The sequence below is a fragment of the Ovis aries genome, chromosome 3 (assembly GCF_016772045.2).
Source record: "Ovis aries strain OAR_USU_Benz2616 breed Rambouillet chromosome 3, ARS-UI_Ramb_v3.0, whole genome shotgun sequence".
NCBI lineage: Eukaryota > Metazoa > Chordata > Mammalia > Artiodactyla > Bovidae > Ovis > Ovis aries.
Window position 1 is genome coordinate 204,675,992 of NC_056056.1, and position 20,105 is coordinate 204,696,096.

Below are 20,105 nucleotides of genomic sequence, written 5' to 3' on the forward strand. Positions count from 1 at the left end.
TCAACCCACTCCAGTATTCTTGCCTGGAAATTCCCATGGACAGAAGAGCCTGGCAGACTACTAGCCATAGGACCGCAAAGAATCGACACAACTGAGGCGACTTGCCACACACGCAGCATTATATGACAATGAGATTAAAAGTCCAAAAAAAAATTAATAAAAATAAACGAATGACTTGAGGGTGAGCCTATAGTCCAAACCGTGTAATAGAGTAGCAAGAACACTGAAGAATTAAAGTTCTTTATTATGACACTGCTTCATGGAACTATTTTCCCTTTCAACTTGTGAATAGACTTTATCCTTTAGTGGCACAGAGTCTGAATAGTTATCCAAAATCCGTTTTTTGGGGGGTTTTGTTTTTGGCCATGATTTTTTCATGCTTACTCAATTTCGTGAGGTGTTCCTCTCATTTTGTTAGCAGTTGGAGGAAGGAAAATATCTGTTCAGCTCATGGCTGGAGCCTAGCTGGGACAATAGAAGATTTTAACTCAGAATAGCTTTTACTGTAAAGATAAGATGGACTAATAAAGTAGCTAGTTAGGGAAACAGGAAACTTCAAGATGTTTTGAGTTTTTACTGTAAGAGCCAGGAAATGTCATATGGCTCAGTGGCATAAAGTTTAGGCATTAGGACAAATAACCATGGAAGGGGGAACATGGCCAGGTGAAGTTACTCCTCACATCAGAGTGATGCAGAACATCTTTCCCTGGGAGCTGGTGGTTATTCCTGAAACCTTCACTTCAGGCTGGGACAGGAAGAACAGCCTGCTGCTGTGAAAAGATAAGCCATTGAGGTTGGAAGGTGTGACAGGCAGCTGTGTGCTAAGCCTCTAGCTGACGAAATTAATATCGTCAGGAACGGATGGGTAAAATGTGTGGTTTCCTAAATAACACCTCTAAGCAGACAGGAAGTAAATAAATAAACGCTTTATGTATTCATGCTGTGTATGTGTTATGTGTGTTTTGCACAAAAATGAAATCGGAAGACAGTATACAAGAACATTCAAAATGTTCTTTAATTTTTTTTTTTTTTATTGTTCTGTTTTCTTAAGGAGTGGGTGTAATGAAGTTTAGTGCATCCATCTTGGGCTTCTTTGATCGAAGGACAATGCTAGGAGTTTCAGTGAGTCTCACGTGAAGTTACTGCTGTTATTTTGTGATGCTGGTTCTCTTCTTATTTAGGAAGAAGTTTGCCGTTCTCAGAAATCAGAGCTTAGTAATAAAAATAAACTGGAGCTTAGAGGGAACAGCTACACAATTTGTCTTTCTAGTTATTAACCTCATTCTGTCTCTCTACAAAACTACGAAAAATCTAGGTTTTGTAGTCAGTTCCATTTTTCTTTAACCACCTTGTTCATCAATGGCACATATAGGCATCATATATCTTCTGCGTGCTACAGTTACAATAACAAATGGGACCAATGTGGTACTCAAGGTATGGAGTTTATATAGAGGAAATGTAAGTATGGGTATGTAAGTAAAAAAATGTTCTACCCTCGTCTAGTCTCCACGAGAGCTGTCCCCCCTCTTCCCAGTTCTAAGCATGTAAAACAAAACAAAACAAAAAAGCTCAACATCACCAATATCTCCATGGGGTGGTAAGATAGAACATAAGTCACAGTGCTTTTTTTCTGGAGGGGCAGTGGAATGCTGCCATGTTTCCCAGCTCCTCCACTGTGTTAATATGTACTTGCCCCCCGATCCACATACTTTCTTCTAAGCATCTGCATTCCAAACTTGACATGTTGAGAAAGAGAACCTGGCTCAGTGCGTCAGCATTTCTGGATTGCAGTCCTGGCTCTTTAGCTATTTATAGACTCCTTGAACAGAGGAAAAAAAGAACATGCACTTATTTTTGAAGCCTAAGAAATCCTACCTGTAGAGCTAATCTAACTGAATTTTTCCAGGTCTATGAAGTAAGTGACATTCATGTTGAACCTGTGAGGAAACAGGTTCAAATTTTTACAGCTAGAAAGGATTTGAATCTTGGACTTCAAATGATAACATTTTTAATATTTAATGTTCATTAGCATTAGATCTGGTTAGCACTTTATATACCCTACAGTCTTGGGAGGCAAATATCACTACTTTTGGTGAGTCTGAGGTTTGAAGAAGTGAAGTGACTTGCCTCAAGTCACCCATGGGAGAGAGGGGCTGATATTTCAAGCCAGATCTACTCAATTCCAGTGGCAAGAGATTTGTTGAAAATCCAGGCCCTTCTGAATTCAAAGTCTATCTGTGATTTTAAACATGGGTCAAGAATTAGCATGGCAAATAGTTGGGGAAACAGTGGGAACAGTGATGGACTTTATTTTCTTGGGCTCCAAAATCACTGAGGATGGTGAGTGCAGCCATGAAATTAAAAGATGCTTACTCCTTGTAAGAAAAATGACCAACCTGGACAACGTATTAAAAAGCAGAGACATTACTTTGCCAACAAAGGTCCATCTAGTCAAAGCTATGGTTTTTCCAGTAGTCATGTATGGATGTGAGAGTTGGACTATAAAGAAAGCTGAGTACCAAAGAATTGATGCTTTTGAACTGTGATGTTAGAGAAGACTCTTGAGAGTCCCTTGGACTGCAAGGAGATCCAACTAGTCCATCCTAAAGAAAATCAGTCCTGAATATTCATCGGAAGGACTGATGTTGAAGCTGAAACTCCAATACTTTGGCCACCTGATGCAAAGAACTGACTCATTTGAAAAGACCCTGATGCTGGGAAATATTGAAGATGGGAGGAGAAGGGGATGACAGAGGATTAGATGGTTGGATGGCATCACCAACTCAATGGACATGAGTTTGAGTTAACTCCAGGAGTTGGTGATGGACAGGGGGGCCTGGCGTGCCACAGTCCATGGGGTCACAAAGAGTCAGACACAACTGAGCTACTGAATTGAACTAAACTGCCACGTTTTGGGAGAAGGCAATGGCACCCCACTCTAGTACTCTTGCCTGGAAAATCCCATGGTCGGAGGAGCCTGGTGGGCTGCAGTCCATGGGGTTGCCAAGAGTTGGACAAGACTGAGCGACTTCACTTTCACTTTTAACTTTCATGCATTGGAGAAGGAAATGGCAACCCACTCCAGTGTTCTTGCCTGTAGAATCCCAGGGACGAGGGAGCCTGGTGGGCTGCCGTCTCTGGGGTCACACAGAGTAGGACACGACTGAAGCGACTTAGCAGCAGCAGCAGCAGCCACATTTTGACAACATTACTATTTCGCCCAGCCTACTGCCTATGTCCTCTCATCAGACTTCATTCGTTCGTTCATTTCTGGCATTGGGATCGAGGGCTCAGAATCTTTCTGTTTTGAGATTGACAGCCAATTCGGGGTGAGGGTAAAGAGAGAAGAAAATGCCTACCAGTAAATATTCCTGTAGTGTCCAGACTCTACCCATGAAATTTTGCTTGTGTGATCAGATTAAATTAGTTTCTGGGAGGTAATTCTGTTGACCACTTGCCCACGATGATAAATGGCAGACTCAGTGGTGATTCCAAGATTAAAGGTTGCATCAGAGAACAGGAGAGAGCCAGCTGAGGACCAGACAACAGGCAGCATAACCTAGGGGGTGGTAGCGGTCAGTACATTCAGCTGACTGTGTTTATCAAGTAGTCTGGGGAAGACCTGGGAGGAGAAGAATGAGGATGCCTTCTAAAGAAAGGGTGATGGTTTGGTTGTGGCTAAAATCAAAAGGTAAGCAAGGAATGTGGCTAGAGCTTGGTGAAGTAGGGCTGGGTTTGTCTCTGCCTAATCAATTTCACCTTATGTTTTCCATGTCACTCCTCTCTCCCCACACTCCCTATTCACCATTATCAACTGATTTGGAGAGCAATGTAAATTGATTTCATAGAACTGTACACCTGAAGACTGACAGCATCTGCATCAAATGAAAGTGAACTTCACTGAGAGATTTGGGAGTATTCTGGGAAGATCTGACTCATAGAAACAGACTTACAGAAATTGATTTCTTTTTGCTGAAAGACCATATGCCTTCATGAAGTAAGATTCATAGATGAAACTCAAAAAGGAGAAGAGTTCGTCAGTATCCTTTAAGAATATTAAATGTTATCATTTTTATACAATTAGTGTTGTATAAACAGAAATAACTTTTCTGTGGGGCATTTGGTAATATGTATGAAAGCTCTTTAATTTACATACCCCTTGATCCCATATTTTGTTTAAAATGTTTTCCTAAGAAAATATCCAAAGGTACAGGCCAAACATTTTTTATATTCACAAAAAAGTTGAAAACAACATAAATGTCTAGCAATACAGGATTTCCTGAATAAATTAGGGTATAATCTATATGGATAATAACTATACAATTGTTTTTAAGATCACACTTTGGATGAATATTTTTAAGTGAGGAGACAGAGTAGAAAACAAGGGATCAAAAGTACTGTGTGTGGAATGACACCAACTCTGATAGCAAACAAAACACACAGGTAAAAATCTAGAAGCATATACACCGGAATTTTATAGTGGAATTATGTTTTAAAATACTTTCTAAAATATGTTTATCTGCAATAAACATAAATGGAAAAAGAAATCTTTTATTGTTTTTTTAAAAATTATTTATTTATTTTAATTGGAGGATAATTACTTTACAGTACTGTGCTGTACGGCCTCCGCCATACATCAACATGAATCAGACATAGGCCTACTTGTGATGCCTCTCCCCTGAATTCCTCTCCGAATCCTTCCCTAACCCATCCCCCCAGGCTGTCATAGAGCACCAGCTTTGGGTTCCCTGAGTTGTACATCAAACTCTCACTGGCTATCTACTTTACCTGTGTAGTGTATATGTTTCAATGCTGAAATCTTTTATTTTCAAATAGCAATCTGTAAGAGAAAGTTCCTAAGAGACAAGTTATTTATTTAGTCATAATATTTCTTGGGTACATGTATCTATATTTATGCACATACATTTTAATCAGTTGCTTTTGCTAGTAGTTTCTAAGGATGCAAGCTTTTGTTAAAAGATTTACTTTTTGTTTCCGCCAAAGCTATGTTCGTTTGTTTTTTCTGTCCTTCAATGTAGATTTTGAATGTTATTTTACATAGCACCGAAGTGGTTGGTTAGTTGAAATGGAAGAAGATATATTCAAGACCATTTTCCTTTCTCATCAACATCAGCATTTGTCATACAATTTCCTTTCATCACTTTGGTCAAGAGGAGGGGCAGAAAATTTTGAGTTAGAGCATGATTCAAAGACAATTCATGTCTGCCTCCATCTTACAGCCTCTCATGCACCCGAGGAATCGGGGATTGTAAAGGCCAACTTCTCTCACCCTGTTCTGGTCAGTTTTTTCCATCTGCATCACTGAACGGCACAGACACAGGTAACATTCGCTTTTTACTGTTTCAGATCTTTGTAGCTGAGTATCTATTAGTGCTACTTATTTTAAAAAAAAAGATTCTAGAGAAAAAAGATTCTCGGAATATGATAGTTTATTGTAAATGAGTTGGCATGAATATAGGAGGGATAGGAAAGCATGTTTTAAAAAATTGATTGGGTTATAACTGCATTCACTCCATGGAGATGAAATGAAAACTGTAGTTCAGCATTTATGGAGAATTATTTTCTTTTTAAAAAATTGGTTATGATTTTTTGCTTTGTGTTATCAAAATAAAGAGGGATTTGGGGGGTCAATAACTTTTTCTTTAGGCCTAATGATTTACGTATTGTCTTATCAATCTTGAAGTGTTCTGTAGTAGAAATAACCCTTTTTCCTTAGGAAAGTGGGAAAATGTGAGTAATCAAGTTTAGATACTAAAGAAAAGAATTAAAGAATATAGTTACATGTGCTATTTTTTCTCCATTTTTACTGTTTATTAGCATCTTTTCACACTGATTAATATAAAAACAAGGTACATCATAAATATCTACAGTTTAAAATTTCTTTTTATATTGATATCAATTAATAGAGTCGTTTATGGGTATTAACTAAAGACTGCCTGTTAACAAATTTTATTTTCACGTAGGCTTCTCTGGCAAGTAGAAGATTATTTCTTTAAGTTTAATATGCACAGAATCATTTGGGATTGAAAATACAAGTGTCTGGGGTCTAATGTAAGAGATTTTTTATTCGGCACTTCTCCCACGAGGCACTGGAATCTGAATTGTTAACCAATGTGCAGTGTTAACCCTCAATAATTTTCTTTTGCAGATGGTATATGGGATATACTTTGGTAGAGTCATGTTATAGTTGAAAAGAACAACACAGTATATTTATCTTCTCAGGTCAAGAAATAATTATCACAAACTGATATTCCAATCCTTCTAAGAAACTTTTACTATCAATAACGTAGATCTGAATACATAATATATATGTATATGTATTACATATACTTTTTAAGCCAAGATATTTATGTTTTTCAAAATCTCAAAAAATATAATTTTTGTTTTTTGAATTAATAGTTTTAAAAGTATCTCAGTAATTTGTGATGGCATCACTTTGCCTAACACTTGTATATGTGTGTTGAACATTTTGAGCTAAATGGAATAGGACCCAGCCTATTTAATCTATCAGTAAATTAAAAACAAAAATCTTCCCATATTTTCTAATAATATGGCTATAGTTACTAGGAGTATAAATGACTTTAGCAAAAATATTGAAAGTTTCTCATTTCTTATATAAATCAGGCTCAGTCTGCATACTTTAGGCCCTTGAAGGAATTACTGAGCACACATCCACATACACGCACACATGCATAATCTTCTTAATCCTAGTATATTTTTACAAACAGACATTTTAATTTTTCTTTGGAATGAAATCATTCAGTTGAAAGTTTTAATGCAAAACACATATTTGTTTACTCTAGAGATGAGTGATCAAGAAGTGACTTATTCCACCCTGAGATTTCTTCAATCACCTTCAGAGTCACAAAACAGATTAAGACCTGATGGTACTCAAAGACCTGACAAGACTGAGCAAAAAGGTACACGTTTGAAACATCTGGATTCACCTGACTCTTGTGTGCTTGCTAAGTCACTTCAGTCCTGTCCAACTCTCTGTGACCCCATGGACTGTAGCCCACCAGGCTCCTCTGTCCATGGCGTTTCCCAGGGAAGAATACCAGAGTGGGTTGCCATTTTCTCCTCCAGGGGATCTTCCCGAACCAGGGATTGAACCTGTATCTCCTGTGGCTCCTGCACTGCCGGCTGATTGTTTACCACTGGGCCACCAGGGGAAGCCCTCTTATGGACTGTCAGACTTCTGACGTTAGAAATAAAAAGTTCTATCCATATTCTAGGTGTTCAGTTGATAATAAGAAACCATAATGGTCTTTAATGATCTTTTAAAAAAATTGTGAGAATGTAGAAATTAATGCATTTTTTTTAAACTTGAGAAGGTAATAGAGTGTTTTTATTCAAATTTGGTCAAGAGAAATTCACAAGGACTCTTTTTTAGTTCCCCAACTAATCGAATCTGCACCCCCTGCATTGGAACTACAGAGTCCTAACCCCTGGATGGCCAGGGAAGTCCCTTGTGAGGGCTTCCAGAGTAAGAGACAGACTAGAGTCTCAAGAAAACATTGTGGTTCCTAGAGAATTGTCTTACAGAATGTGAAGACATGAGAAATATGCATTAGAAGCAGTGTTTTTATTCAGACAAAAGGTATTTTTGGTGTCTTAAATATTTACCAAACCTTAATGGCAATGAAGAAACGAAAATGTTCAAATCCAAAGGGCATTCTAGTTTTCCATTCTCTCTCGGTACCTTCAAACAGTGTCACGAACTCTAAACTGAAAATGACTTTTACTGATTTAATATAGTGTCCACCAGAGACACAAATTTTGGATACATATATACATATATATATATATATGTATATGTATATATATAGAGAGAGGATCTTGAAAGTAGGAGAATAAATAGAGCATTGCTAGAGAAAAAAGAGTTTGAAGATAAATGGAGAAAAATTGATTTCTAGGAAGTTCTTTAAGAGATGGGGCCCAGTAACATTTGCAGCTTCAGAATACTCACTCTTGGCTTCCAATTTCTCATGAATATTGCCTACTTTTTCCTTCTTCTTCATGATTAGTTGTGATCACATAAATATGCCTGTCATTGTGGATCCCCACAAATGAGTATTGTGTTTATTGCCCCCTGTACTTTTGTGGACAGAGGAGCCTCGAAGTCTACAGTCCATAGCGTTACAAAGAGTCAGATATGATTGAACAACCCCCCCTACACACACACCTGTCTGCTTCTCTAAGGGATACACACACACACACACACACACACACACACACACACACACAAACCTGTCTGTGCTTCTGTGCTTTTCTAAAGGAGGCATTTTAAAAATCCTCCAATACTCTTCTTGTGGTGTAGAATTTCTGCAATGGGTGCATGTAAGTAAAACAAACAAACAAACAAACAAACACCTGAGACTTTAAAACTATAATTACTAGATGGCAAATTAAAAACAGTTTGTATCATGGGTTTCTGTAAAACATTTTTTAAAAATGTTATGTATCTATTTTTGCCTGTGCTGGGTCTTGGGTTGCTGCTTTTGGACTTTCTCTAGTTGCAGTGAGCGGGGGCTACTCTTTGTTGCTATGCACTGGCTTTTCATTGTGGAAGCTTCTTTTGCTGAAGAGCACAGGGGCTTCCCAGGTGGCACAGTGGTAAAGAATCCTCCTGCCAATGCAGGAGACTGGGGTTTGATCCCTGAGTTGGGAAAATCCCCTGGACCAGGAAATGGTCTCCAGAACTCTTGCCTGAGAAATCCCATGGACGGAAGAGCCTGGTGTGCTACAGTCCATGGGGTCGCAAAGAGGCAGACTACTGACACGAACACACACACACACACACACACACACACACACACACATACACACAGAGGTTCTAGGGCACGAGGGCTTCAGTAGTTGTAGCACACAGGCTCCATAGTTGTGGTGCATGGGCTTAGTTGCCCGGCAGCATGTGGAATCTTCCTGGACCAGGGATTGAACTGGTATCGACTGCATTGCAAAACAGATTCTAAACCACTGGATCACCAGGGTAGTTCCTGAAAATTTTTAGAGAAGATTGTTTCTATGTTTCAAATGGGGTCCAGGTTAAGATGAGTAGTGGGCTGGGCTTTGTCCCCAATGATCACTTTCTTCCTTCTTTATTTAAAGAGTCTTCAGTGCCCTGGCATGGCATTGCAGTGACTCTTGGGATCCTCTGTTTACTTCTATTGATGACAATCACCGTGCTGGGTATAAAGAGTAAGTAACTGAAACACACCCAAGTCTGAGTAATAGAGATAACCACTCATTGTGTAGGTACCAACCATGCTCTATCAATTGTTTCATGGCGCTAATCAGAGAATGTTCTAGGGAGTTCTTAGTGATTTTTTTCCCCAGATATAATCACGGTGTGATTTTCATTTTGTTTATCTATTCCTGTATCTCTGAAGCTGTAATGAGCTGTCTCGTTCTATATAAGGCATGTTAACATTCTTTCTGATATAGGACTTAGCACAGAAGAACCCCTTTTCCATAGGGGATACCATCTCAGACCCCCAGTGGTGCCTGAAATCACAGATAGCACTGAACCCTGTACATGTTATGGTTTTTTTTTTTCTGTTCATACACACCTACGATAAAGCTTAATTTATAATTTAAGCACAGTAAGAGAATATCTGAATTGTGAGCATCACTACTCTTGTGATTTCAGACCATTATTAAGTGAAATAAGGGTTGAATGCAAGTGCTGCATACCCCGACAGCCATCTGACAAAGGCTACCAAGTGACTGATGAGAGTGAGATACACTCGACAAAGGAATGATTCCCCTTCCTGGGGGACACAAGAGGGATGGCTCGAGTTTCCTTCACACTATGAACTGCATGCAATTTAAAACTTATGAATTACTTATTTCTAGAATTTTCCATTTAATATTTTCAGGTTGTGGTTGATGGGGTAACTCAAACTGCAGAAAGCAAAACCAAGGTTAAGGGGAAACTATTGCAAAGAGTCAGACATGACTGAGCGACTGAACTGAACTGAACTGAACTGATTGTAATATTCTGCCTTCTAAATTAACATTGCTTTGAATCTCAGATACAAATTCTTTGAGAAACAACTGTTTGAAAATGAATTACGACTTTCTCTTAATTTTTTAAAAAATCTATAATAAGGAAATGATTTAGTAAAATGAGTGAGTCTGTGCATGGATGTTAGATGATCTTGAATGTAGCCTTTAGCTTTCATTTGAGTTCCTTGACATCTTTAGGGAAAAGTACTAATATCTTACACTCAGATAAAACTATGTATTTGGGTCTTCCTCTCTTTTTTCTTGTGGATATTCTGTCTATTCCAATGATATTGGTATAATTTCTTCATGCTATTTAGTGTAGATTTTCATACTCAGAAGATGTATTGCTAAGTGTTGGTCAGTTTTTCCTTTGGTGCCTATTTGCAGACGACACACTAATTTACAAAGAAATTGAACTGAATGCTTAGATGGTACCATCATAATTTTATTTAGAAATCATGATTTATTTATTCTACACTTAGGTGGCCCATAATGAGAAATCTGGTGTTTCAGTTTATATGGTCACGTTGTAGAGGTCTTACTTTCTAAATGTAAAATTAATAATTAAAGGAGTGAAATAGGTTGGTTGTCAAAGTGAGATTTCTTTTCTCCTGTCCTAATTTCAATAGTGAAACTTATGAGTACTTTAAAAATTATATCTATGCTGTTAATTTTAGTTTTCCAGTATATTCAAGAAAACCATCAACAGGAGGAAACTCTACGGAACCTCAGTCAGAAGTATGATGCTACGCAAAACGACAACTACTTAAAGAAGCAGCTTTTGACAAAGAAGACTTCAGAATGTGATAGACTAAATGAAACTTTTCAGCAAATGAAAGGATCGGACTTAGTCTTTACAGAAAAGAAGGGGTGCTATCATGAAAATGAGTCTTCAGAGTCTTTGCCAAATACAGGTATGGAGGAAATTTTGAATTGAAGATTGCACAATTTTCCGTTACTTATTCCTCCTCCAAAAGTTTTGAGGCTTAATGCAGGCTTATGTTATGTGTTAGGGACCCAGGTCTGCTAAACAACTTTTAATTTGTGCCTCTTAGATGTAGCATGGTTATTTGAGTTTGCTTATCTCAAATACAGGATTGAGACGCCAGGAATCATGTTTGGATGAATAGTCTTATACTTCCCAAACTCAATTGCAGTTCTTGCCTTCTTATGCTCCCAGAAGGTAAAATAGTGTTATATCAGGGCCCCTGAAAATTTGGATTGATTTGGACCTGCAGGCGAAGTAGACGCTTTAGTTTTGTTGCTGACATGAAATATGGAGACTATCAGTAAAAATACATTAAAAAAAATACGTTTAGGCTAAAATAAATGCTAGTCATTTTATTTGTATGCTGTTGTAAAGATAACTGTGTGTTTTTACTTCCATTCTGCATTAACTTCAGATATTTGATCTATTTTATGATCAATATGTACTCCCTCCAGGGGGCTTCCCTGGCAGCTCAGCGGTAAAGAACCTGCCTGCAATGCAGGTGACGCAGGAGACATGGGTTCAATCCCTGGGCAGGCAAGATTCCCTGGAGGAGGGCATGACAACCCACTCCAGTATTCTTGCCTAGAGAATCCCATGGACTGAGCATCTTGGCAGGCTACAGTCCATAGGATCACAAAGAGTCAGACAAGATCGAAGTGACTGAGCACGCACATGCGTATTCCTTCTAATGCATCTACAAGACTTGCCAGAGTTGTTGATGTTTGTGTAACATTGTGTGATGATACTATTCAAAACATCTAAGAAATAAGAATATTAAATCTCATACAATAATAAACTCTGTTATGCATAATGATGGAATGAATTGGCCTGATTAATCAAGTTCTAAATATTTTGCTTAGTGTTTATTATGCAAAGAGATTTTGCATAATTGATATCATTTAGGTATGGTAGTTAGTAGAAATGTACTGTTTCTATCACTGAAGAAATAATGTTTCATTTTTTTGTTTCTTTTGTTTTATTATTTTACTACCTATAACAAATTTAGATTTCATGCTGTAGAAAGGTTCACATCTTGTTTTTTTCCCCTTCTGTGGCCATTTTTCCATAGCCTTTTTTTTTAAAAAATTATTTACTTTTGGCTGTGCTGGGTTTTTGTTGCTGCACGGGCTTTTCACTAGTTGTGACGAGTCGGGGCTACTCTCTAGTTGCAGTATGTAGACTTCTCATTTTGGTGCCTTGTCTTGGTGTGGAATGTGCCCTAAGGCACACTGGCTTCGGCGCAGGGCACAGGGGCTCAATAGTTTCGGCTCCCAGGCTCTAGAGTGCAGGCATGATGGTAACGGCACATGGACTTAGTTGCTCCATGGAATGTGGCATCTTCCCAGATTAGGGCTTTAACCTGGATCTCCTGCATTGCCAGGCAAATTCTTTACCACTGAGCCACCAGGGAAGCCTCTTCCATAGTTTTAAATACTCCTCACAAATGTGTCTTTTAATGTTGTATATTATTGCATTGCATTTGTAACAATTTAAATGTTTTCTTTATTAGATTGTTAGACAGTTTTGTCTTCTATAAATAATCATAAATGTACTTTGAGGGATGAATAATATTTTGATTTGGTATATTTTAAGCAATGAGGACAAGAAAAATTTCCAAAGAATAATTTTAATTTTATTTAGAAGGCATTTCAGAATTTCTAAACATTTATAAAGTTAATTTTATTATTATAAAAACAGCTTTTCTGAGGTATTATTAATATGCAAAAAGCTGCATATAACTACTATATGCAGCTTGATGAGTTGGGACATATGTATATATGCGTAAAACCATCCACAATTAGGGTAATAGGCATATCTATCACCTTCAAAAGTTTTCTTATGTCCCTTTCTGCTCTGTGGTAAGAACATTTAGCATGAGGTCTGCCCTTTTAACAAGTTTTTAAGTGTTTGGCTCATTATTAGCTACAGGCGCCATGTTGTACAGCAGATCTCTAGAATTTATGCACCTTGAGTAACTGAAACTGTATACCCATGAAACAACAGCCCTTTCCCCTCCCCCAGCTACCCCTTTTCTACTTTCTGTTTGACTGCTTTTTACATCTCATACAAGTGGAATCATTCAATATTTGCCCTTTTGTCATTGGCTATTTCACTTAGCATAATTATCCTCAAGTTTCATCCATGCAGTTACCGATGGCAAGGTTTCATTCTTTAGGCTGAGTAATATTCCTTTTATTTTTTACATATATGAACTCTATATTTAGTTTTGGTAATAGACAAAAAAGTAAACACGACATTGTTAATTGTATGTTCCTTGATACAGGGCAATAAAAACAATGTTGATTCTGTAAAAGCAGTCGCCTTTGGTTAATCAAGAATGTGCTTCTCAATTGTTCTCTATCTCTGTTTTCATAACCTCAGAAGCCCAGTGCTGGGAAATTAATATTTCCTTTAGACTAGATCACATTTTCTTCATCCATCAATGGACATTTGGGTTGTTTCCATTTCTCGACTATTGTGAATAGTGCTGCAAAGACTATGGCAATGCAGAGTTCTCTCGGCATTCCAGACTTCTGATGAAATTCACATTATCATTATTGATAGCTGTTAAGATATTTCATGATAAATATCTTCCTCTGCTTAACAGAATACCAGATGAAAAGACGTTTAATGCTTCACCTTATGTATTATAGGCAAACTCAAGGAACTCTCCTGGTGGTGTTGCGGAGTAAAATGTTACTACTTTACTGCTGAAGCTAATAACTGGATGGGATGTAACCAGACTTGCCAAAGTCACAATTCATCTCTTTTGAAGATAAATGATGCAAAAGAACTGGTATCATGGATTGTTATATGTACTTTTATCCTCCAGGCCTCTGTCTCTCACCTTTGGGCCCAAGATACTGAGAAAATGGGGGAGTTTAGAAAGAGGAAACTTCAGGTATTCCTTGGGTCATGACTGTCAAGTGAACAAAAATTGTAAAGTTAAAAGTCTCAAAAAAATCAAACAAACAGATTTTCCTAGTGAAATATCTTTGGTCTTTCCTTCTATTAAACTAATTCCTTTAAAGTAAGAACCGAAGAACATGAAGACTGTAGCACAGAGAGCCTCCTTGAGGATAGGAGTGGCAGTTGCTTCTTGGAGATTGAAACTGATGGGCTAACTGTGGCATTCATCACAATCCCTAGTAAATATTCCCCTCTTGGTGAATGCTATTCTCAAATACCTTCTTGTTTTCCATAAAAAAGATAAAAAATTAATGAACAAAAGAACTTACCTGCTAATAAGAATATGATCTTGGTATTTTATAAGCATTCAATACATATTATCTATCAAGATAAGCATGATTATTTCCAAAATGGAAACCCCCTTTAAGATGCAATTTGGGTCTTTGCAATCATCTTCTTTACTTAGGACTCCGAAAAAAAAGCATGCCTTTCCTTTGATGAAGTACTTAACCCTTTGGTAAATGGCAGCCTGGAGCCAACAGTTATTTTTTTCCTATAAGGTGGTAACTGAAAACCCAAAGGCAGTGTAGTTTAGAAGTTACTGTTAGGAATCCAGGAGCCAGACTGCCTGGTAATGAATTCAGTTCTGCGGCTTACTAGCCGGGTGACCCTAGGCAAGTTACTTAACTATTCTGGGCCTGTTTTCCCACCTGCAAAATGTAGATAATAATGAGAAACATAAAAGTGGTAGTAGTTTTACAAATTAGCTTTATGGCAATTTTCATTGCATCTGTAGGCAACGTTCTGGAGGAGGTAATGGCAACCCACTCCAGTATTCTTGCCAGGATAATCCCATGGACAGAGGAGTCTGGCAGGCTCCAGTCTGGAGTCTCAAGAGTTGGACACAACTAAGTAACTGAGCATGCACGCATGTAGGTAGCATTTACTTGATCAATATTTGTATATATTATATCAACATGTATATCTCTCAAAAAGAATTGTAAAAAGAGAAAATACAGTGACAATAATATTGCATTTATCGTTCAAATTTATTGCAAATAAAAACTATCCACACACACAAAATGTGTTTTTACAGAGAAACGGTTGCAACTATCAGTCTGAAATCTCTACTTATTATCTAGAAAAACAAAACAAAATTTCTATGCAAATCTAGCAGATATTTTAAATCATAACATGAAAGAATTATGATGTTGTCATAAAATAATTTTTTATGTTTGTTGCACTATAATAATTAAAACTATATTTAGAAATATATTCAGTCATTTAACCAGACATTATGTACTATGTCACTTTGATATATTACATTTGGGGGCATAGTGAATATTTCCAAATATGGCCCTGTTTCCCTCCACCCCTTCCAACTACTGAATTACAGCAAGTCTTTTTTTTTTTTTTTTTATGAAGTTGAAGGCTCTAATGCACACATCCCCACAAACATTTGTTATTTTAATAATTTGTTTAGAAGATTTCTTCTTTCACTTGGGATATGTAAGATTATGTTTCTTAACCCTTAAGTTTTCTCTGGAGCATGACTTTGAATGGTTTCATAAAATGTCATGTATTATTTAACAACTCTTCTATTGTTGGATATTTAGATTTAAACTTTTCCACATTTTAAATAACCTATTAGATTGGCAGCCATTTTTAAAGAAATAAACTATTAGATGAAAATTAATTTGGAAAATGAAAATACAGGGGTTGAAGGAAAAGAGAGTCTTAGAAAGGAAGGATGAAGGATCATGTAGAAATTAGCAGACCACTGGTAGTAGGAACAGCTGGATCTTTTACCTGACCTTATTTTCATTCATTTAACAGATGGTGATGTAGCCCCATGATATGTTTTGTTTCCTTTGTAGAGTCTCCTTCAACCCAAGACTAGTCAAAATTCCTACTGGATTGGACTATCATTTAGGAAAATGGAAAACAGGTGGAAATGGATAGACAATGGCATACCTTCTAGACTGTAAGTTTCCGGGATGCATTTAAACTCTAATATTGATGTTGGGTTGGAATGACTGTTTCTAAAAAGAATCTTCATGGAGCGCAACTCATTTTCAGGTAGAAGTCATTAGTAAGAAGAAGGAGAATGATTTAAAAAGTGTTTCAGGAAGTATGGTTAGAAAGCAAGAGAAGCATCATACAGAGTTATTAATATAAAATTACGATGCTAAACAGATGTTCAGAAGCATGTGTTATGAGGACCCCAGACTAAGACAGAATCATTAGGTAAGGTGATTGAACCATTCTGAGTTAGCCATAGTGCTCACTTCCACAACCACAAATAAGTATTTTGAGTCTCCTCAAAATTCTGTTGAAATTCCTTTGTATTAGCGGTGGCGGCAATGGTTTAGTCACTAAGTCCTGTCTGACTTTTGCGGCCCCATGGACTGTAGCCCACCTAGCTCCTCTGTCCGTGGGATTTCCCAAGCAAGAATACTGGAGTGGGTTGCCATTCCTTTCTCCAGGGGATCTTCCCAACCCAGGGATTGAACCCGTGTCTCCTGCATCTCCTGCTTTGCATGCAGATTCTTTACCATGGAGCCATCGGGAAGCCTTTGTATTAGTAGTTTATATTAACGGCAAATAAACATAAATGTGAATATAAACATAGACACATGCATGCGTCTACACATACACACACCCACATCCTCTCTATAGCCCTTCTAAGTGCAGTACTTTGTGAACGCTTGCATTTACATTTAGTTATAATCTGCTATTTAATGATTAAAAAAAAATGAACAGTTACATTTTTTATTTCTAAGAGTTCTCTTATATCCTCAAATCTGCTTGCTAGTTACTCATGATTTCAAACTGTCTTGAATTTATTGATTTCTTGAAAGATATTTATCATCCTCAATTTATATTTGGTATCTGATCATTTTAATATTTGAAGTTTTATGGGTCCAACCTATCACATCTTTTGTTCACGATGTCATTTTCTTTGTAGTGGTTAGTGATTTTTTTTTTTTAAGCCTCTGGAAATTATTTGAGGATTGAGATGAAAGTGGCTTCCTCAAGGGAAAAATTTGCATTTGTTGGCTGTCTTGGGGGCATTGTGGGTCTGAGCAGTTTTTAATTCTAAATTTAGGCTCTGCAAGTAGTGTGATTCTGGGCTGCAAACCTACAAGAGATGTCATTCAGGAAACAACCTTAGTGTAATCGTAGTCTGTGAGTACAGTTTCAGGTGAACACTTTCAGGGCCAAAATAAGATGCTCGCATTGCATAATTAATCAAATCCATGTTAAGCACATAGCGCTATGCAAGGGGAAAGAAATGGGGTAGCCTATCACACTTGGGTGGAATGGGATAGGTTGTCACAGTTAGGAGAAGGGGCAAGTGTGTGAAAAGATGGCCTGGATCCTAAGTTACCACTCATCATCTGATCTAGCTCTGTGGTATCACACTTCCCTGATAATGGTGCAAGGACCAAACTTGAGATTTTGAGTAAGGGGGTCAACAGACAGAAGCTTCTTGTGGCCAGCACATACCTTTTTTCTACTGGGTTGATACAGGGGCAAGCGTGCCTGGTTAGAGCTGCAGCTTTGCAATTAACCTGAGGGGCAGCTATGGATTCTACTGGAGTTCCTCAGGCAGGGGGCCAGAATGAGTGCCACCCATGGGTGACAAACGTAAGACTGAATGGAGAGTGTCTATGTTCATCATGTATATTTTATGCATGATAGTTTCTGTCTGCTTGATTCTTCCTTCCTTTCCTATGTTCAGCACTCATGGGTTCTACTTACTCTTTGTCTTTGGGCTCAGTTGCTCAGTTGTGTCCAACCCTTGGACTGTAGCCCACCAGATTCCTCTGTCTATGGAATTTTCCAGGTCAGAGTACTGGAGTGGGTTGCCCTTTCTTTCTCCAAGGGATCTTCCAAACCCTGTGATTGAACCTGCATTTTCATTGGCAGGTGGATTCTTTACTGCTAAGCGAAGCCCTCTGTTTACTATATCTAACAAATCACATAGGTTACTAACTTACTGAACACATCTGGTATTTTCTGCTTGCGCTTCACAGCTATTTAGTTTCATTTATCTTCCTTAGTTGTTTCTCTTTTTACCTATAGCATATTTAAGTATTCCTAGGTAATGTGGCAAATGCAAATTGCATGAGGTGTGGTTTGCGATTTTGGATTGTGAGGTGGGATTATGCCTTTTCTCTTCTGCTTAAATTCAAGGTTCAAGACAGTCCTAAGGTAGTTTATATTGGAAATATAACACTTTTGTCCCAACCCTTTTGGTAGCTTGTTTTCTATGCATTGAGTTGGCCAAAAAGTTGATTCGGGGTATCCTGTAAGATGTTGTGAACTTTTTTGACCAACCCAATAGAATTTTCATCTTGGGCTGAATTCATTCTTTAGTCTGCTACATCTAGGGGAAAGACTGGTTTCAGTGCTTCACTTACCGTTCTGGGTTTCCATCTCTGCTTAACCCTCATAGCCTGAGCATGAAGCTGCCTCTTGCCAGTCCATGAACTTACTCAAGAGGTTTTAAAAAAATTTTTTCAGCATTTTAAACTATTTTCAACAGGAAGATATTTCTCCCCTAATCTACCACTTTGCTGAAATACAGATCTTGTTTCAGATATTTTTCCAGTGAAATTTTAATGTTTTAGTTAGTAACTATTAGCTCTGGGCGTAACAGCCCCATAGCTAACTGTGAGAGAGGGAAAGAAAAGATATAAAACATCCATTCAACAACTTCATCTCTGCCTATATTCCAATTCTACTTTTTCTTCTTAAATTATATTCACAGGCAACCTTGTTACCTGTATCATAGAAATTCAGTTCCTCTACTTTTAAATATCTCATTTTAATTGAAATAATTAACACAAGAAAGCAGGTTACTATGTCATGATCCCAACTAGCAATATTGCTCTCTGATCAAAAATTCCCAGTGTGAAACATGTGAGGTTATAGATGTGATCAAGATGATGTTATTCCATTTAATGGGATAAGAGCAATAGAAAATCTTTTAGTTTATTTATTTATTTGGCTGAGCTCTTAGTTTCAAATATACAGGATCTTTCATTGTTGCATGTGAACTCTTAGTGGTGGCTTGTTGGCATGTGGGATCTAGTTTCCTGACCAAGGATCAAACCCAAACCCCTTACATTGGGAGTATGGAGTCTTAGTCACTGGACCATTATGGAAGTCCTGAAAATCTTTAATGATGAACTTATCATTAATATTTCCATAGGCCAGATATTTAGAAAATAGATTTGAAAATATGCTTTATGTTGTTGTAAGCTGCAGAATTAAACCATGCAGAGTTGACTATGTATGTTTTCTGTCCTACAGTAATTTGACAATAATGCATCATCGTTTTGGGAAAAGTGAATGTGCATTTTTAACCTCAACAAGAATAGAAACTATTGATTGCTATAGAACCTATAATTGTATCTGCGAGAAGAGAATTGATTGCTTCAATAAACACTAAGAAGAAAAGGTGAGACGGAATTTTGTAAATTTTTTTGTTGTTGGTTTTCTATAGTAATTTGCGGCTAACTATAAATTAATGTTTTTGACTGCAGGACTTAGTTCACTGTAGAAACAGAGATGAGATGGAAGAGGAAGAGGAAAAGAAAGCGCTCTTTTGGACTGTGATCGAAGACATCAGATGCCATGTGTCTTCTTGGGGAAGAGGGAATCATTTTCTCCTTGGAGAGCAGTTACCCCTCTCTTTTAATGGCCTTGAGGAATTGCTCTCTCTTTTCCTGAAACACCCCTAGAATCAATTAGACAACTTCGATAAATAGCTTGAGTTTTTTCCTTATCAATAGGATAAATCATTTCAACAGACTCTGGTTTTGAGAGATCATAATTAATAACTAAAAAGTACTTATCCTCCCTCCCATCCCATCTAGATACTTACCTCTCATTAAAAATAATTTTGCTATAATTTCAAACTTACTGAATAGTTGAAACAGTAGTACAAGGAACTATCATGTAACCTTTACCCATGGTTACCATTTGTTTAAATTTTACTGTATATGCATTTTTATAGTTTCTTTCTCTCTGCCTCTTTCCTTGCTGATTCATTTGATAATAAATTTAGAACATTATGCCCGTTTGTCTAAATATTTCACAAGAACAGGATTTTGTCCTCTATAACCATAGAACAATTGTCAAAATCAGGAAATTTAGCACT

General features: G+C 37.4%; 1 protein-coding gene across 1 annotated transcript; it reads left to right on the top strand.

Moving 5' to 3' along the window:
- Positions 1-5,196: 5,196 nt before the first annotated feature.
- LOC101116133 (killer cell lectin-like receptor 2) lies at positions 5,197-20,019 on the top strand. Its single transcript, XM_027965849.2, has 8 exons — positions 5,197-5,341; positions 6,825-6,941; positions 9,133-9,222; positions 10,710-10,946; positions 13,678-13,820; positions 15,811-15,917; positions 19,256-19,403; positions 19,489-20,019. Exons 2-7 carry the CDS (start codon positions 6,827-6,829, stop codon positions 19,392-19,394), a joined length of 831 nt encoding a protein of 276 aa, XP_027821650.2. The 5' UTR covers positions 5,197-5,341; positions 6,825-6,826; the 3' UTR covers positions 19,395-19,403; positions 19,489-20,019.
- Positions 20,020-20,105: the final 86 nt, after the last annotated feature.

Coding starts and splice junctions, on each gene's coding strand:
- LOC101116133 (XM_027965849.2), top strand. CDS start 6,827: ATGAGTGATCAAGAAGTGACTTATTCCACCCTGAGATTTCTTCAATCA. Junction 9,223..10,709: donor CACCGTGCTGGGTATAAAGA/GTAAGTAACTGA, acceptor TGTTAATTTTAG/TTTTCCAGTATATTCAAGAA. Junction 13,821..15,810: donor TAAATGATGCAAAAGAACTG/GTATCATGGATT, acceptor TTTCCTTTGTAG/AGTCTCCTTCAACCCAAGAC.